The sequence below is a fragment of the Melospiza georgiana genome, chromosome 3 (assembly GCF_028018845.1).
Source record: "Melospiza georgiana isolate bMelGeo1 chromosome 3, bMelGeo1.pri, whole genome shotgun sequence".
In the NCBI taxonomy this organism is placed as follows: Eukaryota; Metazoa; Chordata; class Aves; order Passeriformes; family Passerellidae; genus Melospiza; species Melospiza georgiana.
The window spans coordinates 113,682,237-113,700,345 of NC_080432.1; the positions used below are offsets into that span (position 1 = coordinate 113,682,237).

Genomic DNA, 18,109 nt, shown 5'->3' on the forward strand with positions numbered 1-18,109 from the left:
ATGAACCTCTTACTGTTTGTACTGACAACTGCATTATTTTGCATTTGGATCTTTTTACTAGTACACAGTAGAAGCAAGCAAAAAGGAATTTTTTCCCTGTACACAAACTGCTGAAGTACTTTACACTGTCTTTGGAGTAAATGCTATTTTTTCTACACACTTTCAGAAGATCCAAAAAATCAGAATGAAATATTTCAACCAATGCTTGCACTGAGCAGGGTTTCCCAAATAGCAATAATTACTGAAGCATTTCTGGGATTATCTACTCAGATCTCTTTTGAACACAAAAATCCCAGAAGACTGATTGGATTTACTCAGCATTAAACCAGACTCAAATTAATAACCTTAAAAACTTTCCATCATGATGAACAACATATAAATATTTACAGAAAGGCCTACCACAAACATGTTTTTTTCAGCCCTTTTAGTGTCACATTTTGTAAAAGTTAGTTCGAAATTTAAGAGTTTTATTTTTAACATATCTTGTGTATCCTGAACATTCTAAGCTATAACTGAATAAATACTAAGCAGCATGTCACAATATATGTCATTTTAACTAAGCTTTTGATTCTAGAAAATATTATGTATCTTGGGAAGTTTATCAGGGTATCTGAACTACTTAAGATGTTTTTAATAAGCAGACATTGAATGAAAACAGTAATTGCCTTTAAGGTAGCAATGTACTTGCACAGAAGAAAAAAAAATTATCAAATCATTAGAACCGTTGAAAAACCTCAGAAACAGTTTCAAATATCAACCTGATTGAACTGGAGAACCTATGCTGTGGCCTCTGGAAGTGTTAATCAGCTTCAAGGCTTTGGTGGGTATTCCAGCTGCACCCTGACTTCACACTGGGACAGAATCTAAAAACTGTTATTTCCCTACTTGTGTGCCCTGTCTCTCCCACACTCTTGCTTTTCAGCTTTTATGAGAAGCAAACTAAAGGAGCTGCAATGTGCTTTGGCAGGTCTCCTGCTCTGCAAGACAAGGGTCCAGGCCTGAACTGGCAGCATTTCTCTTGTGATAAAGACACAGCTTTTAGTACACTGAGTGCACCCGTGAATTTCATGAGACAAGCTCTACCAAACCTTATATTTTCCATCACACATACTGTACCTCTACAATGAAGGCTTTTCTTTCAGATTCACTTTCTATCTGTTTAATGGCTACATCTTTAGCTCGCCATTTTGCCTTGCAGACTACACCAAAGGCTCCTCTTCCAACAACCTAGATCAAAATATAAAACATTGGAGTTAAAATTTGAAACAGTTTCATTCGCTGCACAGGACTTCACAAACTTAATTTAACTTAATTTAACAAGAAAAAAACCTTAATTTAGAAAACTGAAGATACACAGGCTCGAGTTTTGCAGTAGGAATTGAATACTATGCCATTAAAGCATAACTAGACTTAGCTAAGCTTGCCCAAGAGATCATTTAGGCAAGAATTGGAAAACACATATACAAAAAAATTTTATTACTAATGTGCAGTGACAGTGTCTCAGAAAAGTAGAATATCAATTATTTAGAACAAGATTTGCTCAGAAGAAAATTAGAGGAATGAGACCTTATTTTTTTTCTCTTCAGGTTTCACCCCTGAAATGACACCTATCTGCTCTATTTGTTCATTCTTGCTAAAAAAATCAGGAACTAAGACTTCTGAAATTTAAATGTATACACAACTGCACAGGACCATGATGAAATTGGGACAAGATGTTCCATGTGCTAAGTTATCAGTTCATTTTCTCATAGATGACTCAAGAGTGTGATAGCAGTAAATTATCCTGCAAGTCCTCCAAAAAAGTGTCTATGAACTAAGTTATCCCTATTTCTGTTGAAGTCTGCTTTCTAGCTTATTTGGAAATAACATTGCCTAAAATTATGGAAAAAAACAACCCCAGACAAGAGTCATAACTCTTCACTATAAAGTTGCAAAAGCAGTAGTAGCTGCTACTGCATACTATAGTGTTCAAGTAATCCTTAACCTTTGCTGTGAACACCACCATTATTTAGAGCAGCTCTTTGAAACCAAGCATAGAAATAAAAAAAGCAGGATAGAAAGAAGGTCACTTTCAGTTACTGGTGAATTACACATAATGTTTAATTGAAAATCCACTTCTTTTAATTATTCCTCAAAGGAAAAATGGCAACATACAGGAATAATGACAAAACATGTATGTGAGATGTAAAACTGAAATGAAGGTATTGCCAAAGCAGTGACTGCAGCCACTACAGGAAAGCACAGACAAGTACGTTGTTACTCATATGGCAAAAGAAAATGATGAAGAGGAGGAAACCTAAGGCACACACAGGCGCAGAAGGAAAAGGAGCTCCTCCAAATCCAAAAAATGCAGGGCAGGCAAGATGAGAAGTAGGAGAGGAGGAGAAACAAGGGGCTGACTACCATTTATGTAATCCTTGGGTTAGGTTCTTACTATGTGCTTCCCAAATAAATAAACAGTGAAACTGATTTCCCCTGGGAATGGGATGGTAAGGGCTGTATATGCATAACTCAAGACCTGCTAAACTGTCATGATGGATATGAGAAAGTCTGCAATCAAGGCCCCAATGTGAAGAGATGAAAAATATAAATTAAAAAACCCCATCAAGATCTTACATTAAGAAAGACAGAAAGAGGGAAATTATGTTTAGTATTTCTTAAAAGTTTCATGTGGATATAAGGTAGAGCTGCCCCCGAGAGCCATGGTGATCAAAGGCACTTTCTTCTTCTGGTTTCCTTATTACTGTAAGAAATATTTTTCTCTTTTACATTACAGCATGCACTTTGCCTTCCAGGAGTTCCTGCCATCTCACGTTTACTTTCCACAGCAGTGGTTCTTATCACAGAGTCTGTGATAAGACATGCCCAGGAGATGCACAGAACATGCCCAATTCTGCTCTGTTTAAGAACAGAACCTGTTGATTGTAACCTCATCCCCCAGCCAAAGTGCCTTGCACTTTGTGTTGCCTTCTTACATCTTGTCCTGACGTAACACACACTAACTATTTTCTTGCATTCCACACGTGAGGTTGGAAACACCAAGCCATGAATGATAGATGAGCAGCCTACAAAAATAGTACATATAAACAAATTGGAAACAATGAGTCACTGGAAGACATAAAAGTCCTGAACAGTCTTCCTTGTTATTTCCTTTTCTCTCAGACCATGTTTTGAATAAAATTGCTCACTTTCTAGGGGCTGGCAGGCTCCCCACCATCACAAAAATTCTCCATTACAAAGCCCCTACCCATCTTGTACAGCACACGATCAGACCTACAGAATAAGGAAAATCTCATCAGTCAGTGTGTGTGCTGTAGGACTGCATTTCACAGAAATGGTGATTAGTGAGCACGTAAGTGCAAGCACCAGGGAAATACTAACAAGAGTTAATGACAGAAGGATGCCACAGAGCAGCTTGTGAAGGATGAAGTGTATTGGCAGAAGCAATACAGTTAGTTCCACACCTGCTGCTCCCCTACACTGAAGAAATCCAACCAGGGTTACCCAACTGAGTGGGAAGAACACTCCCTTTCACTTAGGGAAAAGGAGATGGGCATAAAATGAATTATCCTAGGTGGATACAATTGGCCTAATGGTTCAAGTCTCTGTGAGACACCTTTTAGAAGGTTCCTTTTCTTAATATACCTTCTCTCACATGCTTTCAGAGTTTTCAACTGTAACTCTGTTACATTTAATCCAATGACAGAAACAAAAAGAGTGATTTGAAAGCAGTGCATATGTGTCAGTTAAAAGACTGGTCTAAAAATTTAATGAAGTAATTTGACTTTTTTTTTCCACTTAGCCTGAATTACCTACAACAGTTTGTGATGGGTCAGGCTTACTTTTTTTCTGGCTAGTTGTATCTTTGCCTGCTGAAAAGCCTTGTATATGTGTATATGTCCATATAAACAAATACACGATATACATTATGTATATTATTTTAATATTATCAATATGCAATATATACTACATATATTTTTATACATTTTATTTATATTTATTTTTGAGATGTATAACAAAAAAAAGAAACTCCATGTATCTCTTCCATTTGATTCCACATGGTAAATTCAGCTCATAAATCAATATAAACGCATACTACTTCCCTGCAGAAAAATTCATGACTATTTGCATGTTTCATCCTGAGAACTGGTACATGTACTTCCAATTAATATACTAAAGAAATCATTATTTTTTAATGCTCTTGTATTTTTAAATAATATTTCTAATAACTGAAGAGACTCACAGAAACGAGTATACTGCCCCATGCGGTGTTTTACATTGAGCCATGAATGTCACAATATTTGGGTTTTAGCTGAAAAGTGGAATAAATTCCAAGAATTAGATTTGAGAAGTCCCACTGATGACTGGAAAAAAATAATTTAAAAAAAAAAAAAAATCTGTGCTGTGCACCAAGAGGAAGAGTCTACCAGGCAATCTAAACCTCAATTATGTAATGGAAAGCTGTGAGACCACCAAGTATGTAAATTTTATTACTGGTGAAAATAGTTTGATAAATGATTATGCAGTCAAGGTTTCATAACAATTTATCAGTGACTTGTTGCCTGCTTAGGCAGAAGGTTAAACTTGAGAAGAGGACACGGATGCAGTGAATATTTACCTAGGATACAGGGAAAACAGAAGAGCTGATCCTCCATTAAAGCAGCTCAGGCTCTTGGATGGCAAATGAAAGGAGCAACCATCAGAAACAATGACAGATCCAATACAAATTGGTTTCCCATATGTGAAAACTCAGTGTGCTTTTCCTACTTAATCTGGAAAAAGTATATTACTCATAGAAAAACCCCTTTATAATCGACAGAATGCAGCTTGTGGTGGAATCCATTTACATATAATTTTCTTCCCTTAAATTTATTCTTTAAAGGAGTAAGTCTTAGATATTGTCAGAACAGTTTAAACACTATATAGTTTCCTTCAGCACCTCGTGCTGGAACTAGGTAACTTAATATCACAGGAGGGAGGCAGTGCCTGAACTTTAGTTTCTTCATGCTCATTCCTTCTTGTCCCCTGCTGCTGGTGCCACACCATATGCTTGGGCAACAGCGCATATTCGGAATTATATGAAGCACAGTTAATGGAATTATTGACACAACAAATCAATAAACAGCAGTTGATCTGTAGCACTGTGTTTATTTGGAAAATGATCTAAAAATAAACACATTCTTTTAGTAAAAGATTCTGTTTCTTTAAATATCTTCTAGGAAAAAAAAGGAAGATATAGGGTAGATAAGAGATAGAGTAAGAACAAGTCTGCTTCTACCTTTATCACAGAAGAGAATTAAGTTTGTCAAAAAACACTTGGTACACGACACAAACCATTTTAAACTGGAAGTAATACTTAAAGAGGTTCAAAGATTGAGAAGTGTATTAAAATTTATTCTTCTACCTGTAAAATACATACCAGTAAAAAGTTACATTTTACTGTGCGACAAAGTGACATGGTGAAGGACAGTGCCACTTGCATGTTTTCCAGATAATGTATTTAGAGTCTTATTTAAAGAATATGAACCACACAAGAACCCTGGAACAAGCATTACCTCTGTCTCTGTGTACAAATAGTATCAAATGCTGTACATAAACAAAGATACATGATACTGACTTGTAAGTATGTAGACTATACTGACTGGTAAGTTATGTAGACTAGAAATCATGCAGGAAATAGAGACTGCAGATATGTTAAGAGCTTAAGGATGTATTTTGTCCTAAGGGATATGACCAAAAATTTCCCCTCCCCCAGTAAAACAAGAAAAATGCATCTCTATTTATTCAGATGCACTATAATTCCCTAACAAATGTTAAAACTTTGGAAAAATTAATTTCAACTTTGCATAAACTCCACAAGTTTTCTATTAACTCAAAAACATAAAAATGCAAAGTTTTTCTCTTTATCCATAAAGTTTCCATGTAAGGTAGTTCTGCATGCTGGATACTTAGTGCTTTTATTTCTAAAAAAAACCTTGCTGGATATATAAGACAGCAATAAAATATAATAGCTCCCTGGTTAGCAGACATAGTATTCTTTAGAGAACTAACTTCATGATTTGCTGTATCTACTGTATGACTGCTCATTTACGATTTTGGAAAGCAGAACAAGCAGTTACAAAAATCCAAAACCAGAAACCCAACAAAACCTGTGCTTCCAAAATGACAACAGGCTTTAAGTTAATATTGCTTTGTTTACTGGTATATTTGCTAATGAAATGGGATGTATGCAAACTGAATGTTTGGATCTCTCAAGCTCCAGATACTACATGAGAGAGAGTGGAAAAAAATGTTCTATTATGTGTTCTAAAAAACAGAAAAAAGATTCACATTTTAAAATTCAGTTGCTTCTACTCTGTCTGTCTACCAGAGCTCCAGCAGTACCAATAAAGTATACTAATATTTTCAGTTTTTCACGTATGTGAAATGCATGGCAGATGTAACTTAAATTTTAAAAAAAGTGCCAAAAGAAGCCATGAACAACAGTTTAGAGCTTCTAAAATTATATTCCTACACTTTCCATCATTCATTCAACCAGCGTCAAATTCCAGCTTCGGTTCCTCTGTGTGTGCTATGCTTTATTAAGTAGGTTGAAGCAAATCGGCCCCGTGCCACAAATGACTGTGGCCAATACCCTGGCAGCACTTTTAGGAAGGAGCTCACATCTATCTGCCAATTCTTACAGCTATGTTCTTTGACTGGTTAAGTTTATTTGTACTAGTGTCAGCACAACTCTAAATGTTGCTTTTCCTTTCTGGGATTCATACAGCAATGAAGAACCTCCAAATCCTCTCCACTCCCCCACCCCCAAAACCCCTGGAAGCAATCCTACTAATTTAAAGTAAACTAAGTAATTTAGTTTAGATTTAGTTTCCAAGTATGAACTTAGAAGTTATGCAAAACACGGTAGAAAAAATATTTCTTCCTGAAAGTGGTTCTTAAAAATCAACTTAGATTCTTAATATAGGAAAGTTCTGCTTGAGAAACTCATACAGTTGGTCCCTATCTAGGGTTTCATCTGTTAGAGCTGTATAACACTGTACAGTTTTCATTAAGTGGCTGGTCTATCTGAATTTAGTTCTGTTTTAAGAACTAATTCTCTTTTCAGCTTCTTTAGAACACATTTATGAAGAATCAAAGTATCATCACACATGTTCCTGAAACTATAGAAGCACAGAATGGTTTGGATTGGAAGGGACCTCAAACATCTTCTAGTTCCAATCCCTCATCGTGGGCAGGGACACCTTCCACTAGACCAGGTTACTCAGAACTCCATCCAGCCTGCTCTTGAAAATTATGTTTCCAGAAATTCTTCCTTGGCTCTGAACATGCAACCAACCCCTCCCTGCATTTTCATAGCTCAAGCCATTCCAAGAAATGCATGCATCGCAAAGATAACAGTTTATCAGGTTATACTTTCATTCTGGTTTATCACATACTGAAAAGCTTTTATGCACTGATAGGATTTTATACATCTGTCTCGAGAACTGAACTCATTTTAATTAGTGGCAATTAAAAAACATTAACAAAACAACTTTCTGGTAGTATAAATCAATTTGTTCTGTTAGAGCAGCCCAGAGAGTGAATTATTGTTTTAGAAACAAGATGTTGGATAATGAGGCACTCAGGGTACAGGACTCTAACATGAGCTCTCTGGGCTGGTGCTGTCTAAAACTACTGGTCTTTGGAAAAAGCCAAACCTGAAAACAAACAAGTATTCTGCAACTAGTAAAATACTGGTAACAATCCACTGGATGAAATGTGAAATTTGCTCTGTTGTATCAGTTTTTTTCTTTTTTTCATATTATCTCATAAATATGGATCTTGCTTTCATCACTGAAACAGGAAGATCTGTGAGGTTTCTTTCCCATGTGTTCTTTATGAAGTGAAGTATGAGTCTCTTTTACAGGATACAAACTGATTCACTGAATGTATCTGCATTTGTAGAAATGAGTGTAAAGTGTCACATTAAGAGTTTAACTAGCTTATTAGCTACCTTCTAACTCACTAGTAAATTTCATCCACATGGAATAGGTGTTGCATCACTTTTGCTATAAATTCACACCCCAGCTGACATTCCAGCTATTTTCTTGTATAAATGAATGAAGAGAATCTTCTATTGGTGTAATTAAACTACATTTAAGTAGTTATTTGAATTAATCCAGAAATCATTTAGACTAAAATCAGAGAAAATAGTGGCATATGTTTTCACCATGTACTTATTTTTCGCCTTTGTTTTTGAATACCCAGCTTTGCACCTTGATGTATAACTGAAAAAGGCTGAGAAATTTGACTGAGTTCAAATGGATTTCTAACTACCATCCTTGGTTTTTGAGAACCAATCCTTCTGTACTCATCTCAGTTATCCAATAATGCTGTTCAGATCTCAAATCACATCTGGTTCTTCTCCAAATTTCTTCCAAGTTTTCAGACTGGTATTCTACAAGTGGGGATGATCTCCCAGGACACAGAAACAACGGAGGCAGTAACAGCTCCATGTTCAACAGCAACTCACACAAATCTGCTTTACCTTGTAATGGACATAATCAGACACTGCATCTCTATATATAGTTAACTATATAAAGGGAAGCAAAACCCAGTTGCCTTGCTGTATTGCTCATTCTCGTTTTGCTCCAGAATTGGAAGGAACGCACGTAGTTCCCAGCACACTACTCAGTTAATGAAATTAATGAACTATTTAGAAAATATCTAAGATAGGTGGATATACTATAAATTCCATCTCCTTAGTTGCTGGGACCTTAAGTAAATTTTCTAAAATAAATATTTATAAAGCTTACCTCTTCATCTCAAAGAAAACATGATCCTAACTCTCTTAGAATTAACTACTGCCCAAATAGATTGTTGAAAAGAAACTTCAGTAAACTACAATATACCAGTAGAGCATTAAACAACAGTTTTCAAAAAATTTACATTTCAGACCATCCAAAAGTAACTTGCACCTATGCAAATATGGCATTAGTTTTTTAGCTTGTCTGCATCAGGCAGTGACTGGGCAGGGTTGCAGTATACATGACCAGACATGTACCTCTGGCTGTGCAATCCAAGCACACGCACATCATGTGATGGAGAGGTCTCTGTTTTGGTCATGTATGGGACTCTTACCCAGTTACCTGGTGGAGGAAAGCCTGTGGAATTTTCAGGAAAGAGTGGCAAGGAGTAGGCTGCCAGAACAATTAAAAACCAAAGACTGTTTTAGCTTAGATGTGGAAACTCCTCTGGGAAGAGGAGTTTTCAACAACCAGAGTGTTGTTCTAGATTCAAATATGAGATTTTAAAACAAGGCTATTAAGCTTTTTACTGTTGACTTGATTTCAGCTACATTAGATTTTATTTTTTCAGTTTCTAATGATTTTTCTATACAATACTAAAAACTGAATTGCCATTTTCACAATCAAAAACTTGCATAGTGAAATAGAGAGCACTTCTGTTGAACAAAAGTTTTGTGTTGTTTTTCCCATTCTAGTTCTGAAGATGCTCCTGTTGTGTCACATCAATTTTGATTTGACTCCAACTCTTTCATAATAATTGTCTCTATGGTTTACTTCATTTTAAGCACTTGAAATAACAAAAAGGCATTCTGAAACTGAAGATGTGTTTGACTGGTGGGAAGTAACACTACAGTTAGTCATGTGCATGGTAGCTAAACCAAAATATGGTATATTCTTGTTTTTATCTCAGTAGAGTTCAGACAAACCCAATGAAAGTTCACTTAAAGATCTCACATTTATTAGCAAGTTCTCTGTGCCTGCAAGTATTCCAGAACTTCAATATCTATTAATAAACCAGTGGCAGAGTGGGACTGCTATCTGCTGACAAGAGAGCCTTGATAATACAACAGCAAAGCTATGATTATAAAAGCAGTTGAGTTTCCAGTGTAGATCTCTTAACACTCCATTTTGAAACATTTGATGTTTGCCAAGCATAAATATGACCATTTTGAGATATTACAGCCACTTAAAATCCTTGAAAACCTCTGAGCCTAAAGTAAGAGCACAGAAAATCCTCAGTCAGGATGTGTGTTTTGTTATGACTACAAAGTTGACTATTTGTGCTGAAACTGCATCGTGAGTAAGAGGTCAACACCCACAGCTCAGAAAAGCAAGGCCTAAGTAGGATCTCTAATCCATCTGTTTTCTTGTAAAGTGGGTCTTATTTCTTCCTCTGTGCAATGACATTTAGACCTTGTTCAACACTAGGGTATTCCCTTTGCCTCTAAGAACTTCTGGGAAGACAGCTACACTCAAAATGCTATGCCAGCTGTGACCAGATTTTTTCATGGAGACAACACTATCAAAGTTGTCTTGCTTACATCACATGAGTTTTGTATCTCTACGAAGATACTGTGCTTAGAATAACAACAACTGCATTAAACAAATTTCTACTTAAGCTTTGTCTGGAGATACATTTTTGTACTGACAGTTCTGTTTCTGTGAGCCCCAGGCACACGTGTGGGACACAATCAAGCTCTGAGCACCAAACCTTAGTGTTACACCAATTACACACTACGCAGCTCCACATCTCCCATATGTAAAACAGCAATACAATCCTTGCTAACACCTCCCCAAGGGTGTTGTGAGGATTAAAGATTTGTACAGCACTTTATTAATTCAAAGGGCTATGTCTAACACAGCAGATGTGGTACTCACTTCAATGAGGCATCACTGGGCACCTTTTTACAATGGACAACCCACTTAAACTTTCTTCATGGGGTGAGAAATTATATTTCTCCCAAAATATGTGATTTGATGCCCAGCTATTAGTAAGTATTGCAAAAACAACAAAAAATACCTTCACTTCAGAAGAGTTAAATGCATAAAGGATGGCAGAACAACTAGACTTACAGAAACAAAAATCTTTATGATTGCCAAATTCACAAAAAGAGATAGAGGCAATCTTTTGAAATATATTGTCTTCTGAAAATTTCCAGTGCCCAGTGCTTGCTATGGTGAAAGCCAAAGTCACCAGAATACTACCTGAATACAGCAGAAGGTGCCCTGGTGCTCCATGGCAGATTTTAAGGTCCCTGAATTAACCCCAGGTGACCCAAGCCCAGTAGGATAATTACGAACAAACCAGTATCTAGCAAAGTACTGTAAAAATCTGCAATGCAGGTTTTTATAGGTTTTACCTATAAAAGCTACTACATAAAACTCCACTTCCACACAAACTTTTTAAGGAAAACAGGATAATTATTACTCTAAAAGAAAGATGTTAATCTACAAATAAAAGCACACGACCGTTTCAGCAGTCTTGGATGCCTGTTAGGCTCAGACTCTACAAGCTGGCCTCATCAAATTTGTTATGGATCTATATGAAGAAACTTAATTCCTGTAGAGAATTTAGCAGACGACAAAGGAAAAAACAGCAGCAATATTTTTGAGTAATTCTGAGAGTCAAACAACACTGTAGTATACAGAGACTACGGAGCCCTTTATTAAAGCACACAAGCTACCCTAGATGGCACCCACCTCACTTTTACAGGAACCCCTGACAGATGAAAGATACACCTGAAATAATTTCACTATGTGAATTTCACAGAATAAAGCTTCCTTCCAATTTTATTATACAATAACTGAATGTCACTTTCTACATAACAGGCACAGGTCACAAATGAAATGTTAAACATCGATGAGTGCAACACCAATAGCCTGTGTTAAGAAAAAAAACCCATGTTTATCCTTACAGCTCACAGAGCTGTAAATTTAGCAAATCATTAAGAGTGGTATGATCATCACATATACAATGGCTCAGTTTGGTGGCAGAAGGTGAAAGCAGGGGCATAGAGATCTAAAAGAAAGATTAGAATTAACACTTCTCTCTTGACAACTATGCTTGCCACCCGTACTAAAGTGAGTGGCAAAATGGGTGGCGAAACTTTTAAAGTCCTGAACAAATCTATCTCGCTTAAATAAAACTCCACAGTAAGGCATCCAGCAGCAGGGCCGGCAGGAGTAAGCTGGCACCTCCGCTCCCAGCCAGACCGCCTTTGTTCGCTGGTGCCAGCCGCCGCAGCATCCACGGGAGCACAGAGCCCCGCTCAGGTACACCGGGGGCCGCGGCATCCCGGCGCACCCGCGGAGCCCCGCGGGCCCGTCCGCAGCGCGGGGCCGGCCAGGAGAACCGCGGGCTCTGCGCGGCGGGGCCAGGGGGCCAGCCAGGGGGACGGCGGGACCCTCACTCACCTCTTCCACCTCGATCTCTTTGTAGTCGATTTCTTCGAAGTTGAGGACCGGGGGGGTTTCAATCATTTCAGCGGAGGCGGCAGCGGACATGCCTCCTCTTTCACCGCAGGGAGGCGAGGGGGCCGGGGCTACGCGAGGGTCCGGCACCGGGCAGCCGAGGGCCGGAGCCGGGGCTACGCGGGGCTCGGCGGCGGTTCCGGGCGCAGGTCGGGGCGGGCCTGGCCGAGGCGCCGCCGGGGCCGCATCCGCGGCGGCCTCGGGCCTCACTGGCGGCGGGCACAGGCCCCGGCGCCGCCGCTGCGCATCCCGCGCCCTCCCGCACCCCCGCGGGGCGCCGCGCCGACTGCCCTAGGCCGCGGCCTCTGCGCAGCTCGGGACCGCCTCGGCCGCGCGTCCCCGGGCGAGAGAAGGCGGCGCCCCCGGGGCCGCAGCCGGGCTCCGCCGCCAGCCCCAGCGGCGGCAGCGGGAGAGGGGGCCGCGGCGGGGGTGGGGGAGCCGCTCAGAGCCGCGCCGCGGCCGCTGACATCAGAGCCGCTTCCTGCTGCCCCGGCCGAGGAGGGAGGGACGGAGCGAAAGAGTAAGGAAGGGAGGGAGGGAGCGCCAGGCGGGGACGGGCGGGGAAGCGCCGGCAGCAGCGGCCTCTCGGGCGACCGCGGCGGGGCCACGGCCTGGCGGCGGCACCGCCCCCGCCCCGCCCCGCCGCCCGCTGCCGCCAGGGGGAGCAGCCGCGGCCGCTGCCCGGCCCCGCTTCCTGTTCCTGGCGCCGGCCGGAGCCGCGGGCAGAGCCGGGCCGCGCGTCCCGGCCGGGGCTGCAGGGCTCAGTCCGGCGGGGCTCCCCGCGCTCCGGGCGGCTGCCGGGCACGGCCCCCTCCCGGGGCTGCGTGTCACCGCCATGCGAGTGCCGGGCACGGCCCCCTCCCGGGGCTGCGTGTCACCGCCATGCGAGTGCCGGGCACGGCACCGTCCCGGGGCTGCGTGTCACCGCCATGCGAGCGCCGGGCACGGCACCGTCCCAGGGCTGCGTGTCACCGCCATGCGAGTGCCGGGCACGGCACCGTCCCGGGGCTGCGTGTCACCGCCATGCGAGCGCCGGGCACGGCACCATCCCGGGGCTGCGTGTCACCGCCATGCGAGTGCCGGGCACGGCACCGTCCCGGGGCTGCGTGTCACCGCCATGCGAGCGCCGGGCGCAGGCCCTTCCCCTGTGTTTGTGCTTGTATTTGTCCAGGGCAGGAGGTGTTGTACGGGGTCTCGGGACAAGGGTGGGCCTTGTGCTTTCTCAGCACAGCGGTGCTTTCTCAGGGGAAACCTGTGTTTAGGAGGGTGGCTGTGGAGTGAGGGAGAACGGAGCGGTCGATGTAAACACATAGTAAGAAAGGGATAGGGAATGAACGTATACCCTTAACCGCTCCCTCTCCAAGGGAGTCTTGACCCACTCTTTGCCAGGGCTGTCTGCTGCTCCTGCTCCTGCTTTTGGCTGCAGCACCCACCCCATTAGTGTTTCGGTGGTAAATGTGACAGACTGATGCTTCAGGGCAGTCCATGGTGTGAAATCACTGCTGAGATGAGTGAATAGAGCTGCTGTGTTCCACTGAAACAGCTGTGCTTCATTTTGATATGTTTAGCCTTTGGGCTATATATAAAAAGTTATGTTATTATACAATACTATTAATAGTATGTAATTTTAGTAGATCTAGTAAGCTTTCCTAGATCTTCCTCTGCTAGCATGCTAGTGAATGTCTGTGCCTCACAAGGAAAGCTCATAAATATGGAAAGATCTGGTTCACAGAGCCTGAGAAAGCCGCTTAAGCAGTTAACTAGGAAAAAAAAAATCAAGGATGAATGTGGGACGTGACTTAATCTTACGGTGGCCCAGCTGTTGTCAGAAAAGCCAAAGTGAAAGTACCTCTATCTGAGCTACTGCACTTTGTGACAGGTTGCTATTAAGGGTTGTTTGCTCCCCTCCTGTATTTTTCTGTCAGCTTTTGTAATTTGTCCAAGATTCTCAGATGTACACCAATCCAGAAATCGCAGCCAAGCAGTCACAGTACGTGTTGACTCTGTTGCATGCAAGATGAAACTCGTATGCAGGGCTGGTGGGGTTGGTGCAATTACATTGCCCAAGCAATATGTGTGTGCGTGGGGAGCAGACTCATATGCTGAATGTGCTGTTTCTGCTGTTGCTTTTTGATTTTCTGATATGGTTTGGTGTAGAAAGATCTAAAGAATCTTCTGTTAGTCCAAGTACCACAAAATCTGGCTAATACCTGCTTCATCCAGCAGTGATGTTATGCAGAGCCCCTACTTTCTCAGCTTGTTTATAGTTTTGGATGTTCATACTGACCCTGGCACTCCCTTATACCCAGTGAAGCATTTGATTTTCATTTTCTCAAAAGCCACTATTAGTGCTCCTCTTAGTCATGCTTTGACGCAGTCATAAAGAACCGTGTTTATACCTGGACCTCACAACTTCTCACAGGAAAGTGTATCACTTGTGTAAGCAGCTGCTGCTGCTGTCTCAGCTGCTGGAGTGTGCAATATATTGATTATTGGAAGATTAGGAATATGGATTTCTGAGGTATTGAGAAAACTGCAAGTCCAATGAAAACCAGACTCCTTTCAGTCTGGTTCATAATGGCTTCATACTGCTTCAGTTCTCTAAAAACTTGTAGATCAAGACACGAAACACCTGAAGTCAACTGAAGCCAAGGATAAACCGTGAATGAAAAGAAAGGGAGGTGTGAAAATCTATCACTGGATACTTGAAATCCATCATCCTGATACTTAGTTGCAATCATGAGCACGATCTCCGGCCAAAAGCTTAACATTTTATTTCTTTTTTGGGCAAGTATGCATTGGGAAAAGTGAACTACATCAGTAGTTTTTTTTAGAAAGAAAGTCAAGTGCATGGTTGTACTTCAGGGGCTGGCAGTTGGTGATCTCTGGTAAATATAACTGAATATTTGGCTTTTTGTTATGTTTCACAGGCCTCTCTTGAGGGTATGTATCAGGCAGATGGCAGTTGCAGTCCTCTGTTTTTCAGTGGAGAGATTTTTCTGTTACCTTTGTTACATTTTGTTGATGGGTATTAAGACAGCAGAAGAGAGCATTCCAATTATAGCTGCTTGTAAGGTTCATTTCCTCTCAGAAATTGATGTGGAAATATGTATCTCAAAAATAATGAGCTCTTTGTGAAGGCAGAGTCATCATCATTATCAAAATGTCACTGGTGTGAAGATCAGGAGGGGTTTTAAGTACGTAGTAATATTGATATTTTTTTTTCTTTTTTCCTGACTGACACAGTGTTAATTAGTTAAGATTAGCTGTTTTGTGGACTGGGTATTGCTTGTACAGTCCCAAAATATTTATTCAACAGATACAGGAGAAAAAGGAAAAGAAAAGCTGCACCTGCTGTGCTTGTCTTGGAGAAAAATGGTTCTTGTGTTTAGAAGAAAAACGTAGAAGCTGGGAAGTCCACATTCTGGGTCTCAGCCTCTCTCTAACACTGAAAAGTGGTTGCCTTGCCTGGGAGGTTGCTTGAAGACTGTTGGAAAGGTCTGGGTACCATGTCCAGAGTGTGCACAAATATTCCAATCTGAGGCAGCTGCTGTGGAGCTTTTTGTCACACCTGTCTTAGAGTGTAGGGCTGTGTTTTTTACAAAAGAGACAGCAGTAAGTCTGATGCAAAATATAAACAAAGTCCACCTGGACAGCTTAACAGACCTGAGGTTTAACCCTAATATCTGCATATGCTAATGAAAATTTATCCAATATAATATGGAATTGTACAGTTTAGAATTTGGACACATTTTCATGAATACAGACAAAGGCACAGTTACATTATCCTGACTAGCCTTCGTCCACCTGCCTTAAAATTACTCTGACAATTTTTAAAGAGGGGTGAATTATTTTCCACTGACCTAATTTAGAAAAAAGCTAAGTGATTTCTTCTTTCAAAAGACTAACTTGTGTTGTTTTTTCAGTATATGCATTTTAAAAAAATTGGTTAAAATGTCACACTTTAGGTGATTGAGGATTGAAACTAGAAAACAGTGGTGGAACGTATTGAATGGTATCTATAACTGGAATGCCTACAACAAAAAACGTTCCCTTCTAGATTAAGCGCAGGAATATGTTTCTGCCACATCTGACTCTATTTTGTCCCTGTTAAATATTGTCCTGTAAATATGAAGTTATGTTATTTCAGTTTCTGGGAACCCTTTGTGATTAAAGAGCAGGTTCCTGGTGACTGTAGTGTGGAGAACACTATGAAACACACATGTGCCCCACAAATTCATGTCCCAGCTGGGAGGTTCCCCAGAGAAGCCCACTGCTCCTGATAGTGGAGGCCTGGAAAAAGTTAAAGATAGAATCTAAAATGTTGGGCTTAGTGCTTTCCCAGACTAACTGCACCTGCATAAGCAGTATGATAAATTATGTAATTGTTAGATGTGATGATTGTTTAGTAATTAAATGTAATTATTATATAACCATAAGAAGAATAATGAGAAACTACGTTGAAAATTCTGAGAGGGGCTAAATTTATGTATACAATAGAACAATATAAGTTTAATAATTAACATGAAAGTTATGTAACAATAGAGTATAAAGCATGATCATTTCGGATGTATGGTTGGAGTCAGATTTGGGTTGAATATACCCCAATTCCCAGAGCTCTTAATAAAAAGCACCACATATAATCCCTGTGATTATGTGTTTTTGAATGCTAACACTCCTTCCAGTGCAGGAACAGTGGAAATATCTCATGAGGACAAATCACTGTGATGATACTGAGAGACTTCTGTTTCTCTGCATGGCCAAGTTGTTGCTTAATTCTTCTCATGCAACTCCTTTGGCTTGTACATTAATATTTCCCAAGAGCAGGTTGCAATATTGTGTGTGTGTGTCAGATTCCACTTAGAATCTCAATGATTTCCTCATTTATGTCCTGCATTAATGGTTGCAATCTTGGGAACCTTGATGGGAACACCCTTGTGTGTGTTCTGCCAAATACACTGAGATAGCACCCCCAGCATGCTTCATGTATTTTTATTGCTTCTTTTGTAGTCTGGGAAGACTTCCCCATAGTATGTAAAATCTTCCAAATAGCTATTAATTCCTTCAGTGGTGGTGTTCCCTATTATTTGTGATAAAATACATCTATTAAAAAAAACAAACTAAAAAAAGCCTTGCAAAATAAATGCATGAGCTGCTTTGCTAAATAGCAAACTCAGTTGTATGCAAGGAATTGTATTCACTTTAGTAAAAGGAAAAGTTCTGTTGTATGAGTATTACAGAAACTCAAATAATCACATTTGTTTCTTCACTTTATTTTGCCTCCTAGTCTGGGACATGTTAGATCTCCCAGAGTTTTCCAGCAGTCTAAACCACCAAGAGAGCCAGGAAAGTCAAATGATGCAGCAACTGTGCAGTAAGGGCTCAGCAAAGGTGAGAGCCTACCTAGATTCAGACCTGTAACCAAACAAACACATTTTCTCTGGTGCAGCTATCAGCAGCTGGGTTGGCTAAGTGGCCAGGGGGAGAAAGATAGTAACAAATTTAGCACAGAGAAAAAGGAGACAGATGGCTGTGGACTGGCTGATCTTGAACTGAGAGGTCTGAAAGATACAGTACATGAAATTGCTGATAGAAGATGTGTTAGGCAGAGGTGTAAATGTAGTCAGCTATAAAGTAACAAAGGTATTTTAGAAAGCTGCAAGAACAGATCACGACATCTAAGTGTCTCTTGCTCTGCTCTCAGTAGGCTTTAAAATAAAATGTAATGGAGAGAATAATAAAGAGCATGGAGGTAAATGGAATGAAATGTCACATCCTTTTAATCAAAGGTCAATTATCTCGGATTAACAAAAGATCATTTTTGAGATATTCAGTGATATTTTTAGGCA

At 40.6% G+C, this 18,109-nt stretch overlaps 1 protein-coding gene and 1 long non-coding RNA gene across 9 annotated transcripts in view; one reads left to right on the plus strand and one right to left on the minus strand.

The window, feature by feature from the left end:
- The window catches only part of MAP3K7 (mitogen-activated protein kinase kinase kinase 7), a 47,783-nt gene extending 35,359 nt beyond the window's left edge, over positions 1-12,424 (minus strand). For 5 of the 7 annotated variants that reach the window (XM_058019614.1, XM_058019610.1, XM_058019609.1 and 2 more), the window contains exons 1-2: positions 12,204-12,424; positions 1,117-1,227 (exon numbers count right to left, since the gene is read on the minus strand). In XM_058019614.1, coding sequence (XP_057875597.1) covers positions 1,117-1,227; positions 12,204-12,293 — 201 coding nt within the window. In that variant the 5' untranslated portion in view covers positions 12,294-12,424. The remainder of the gene's footprint in view (positions 1-1,116; positions 1,228-12,203) is intronic. The other 2 variants (XM_058019607.1, XM_058019611.1) reach the window with 2 other exon arrangements.
- A 325-nt stretch (positions 12,425-12,749) lies between these two features.
- The window catches only part of LOC131082085 (uncharacterized), a 134,852-nt gene continuing 129,492 nt past the window's right edge, over positions 12,750-18,109 (plus strand). For both annotated transcript variants that reach the window (XR_009114309.1, XR_009114310.1), the window contains exon 1: positions 12,750-12,780. This is a non-coding gene — a long non-coding RNA (uncharacterized LOC131082085). The remainder of the gene's footprint in view (positions 12,781-18,109) is intronic.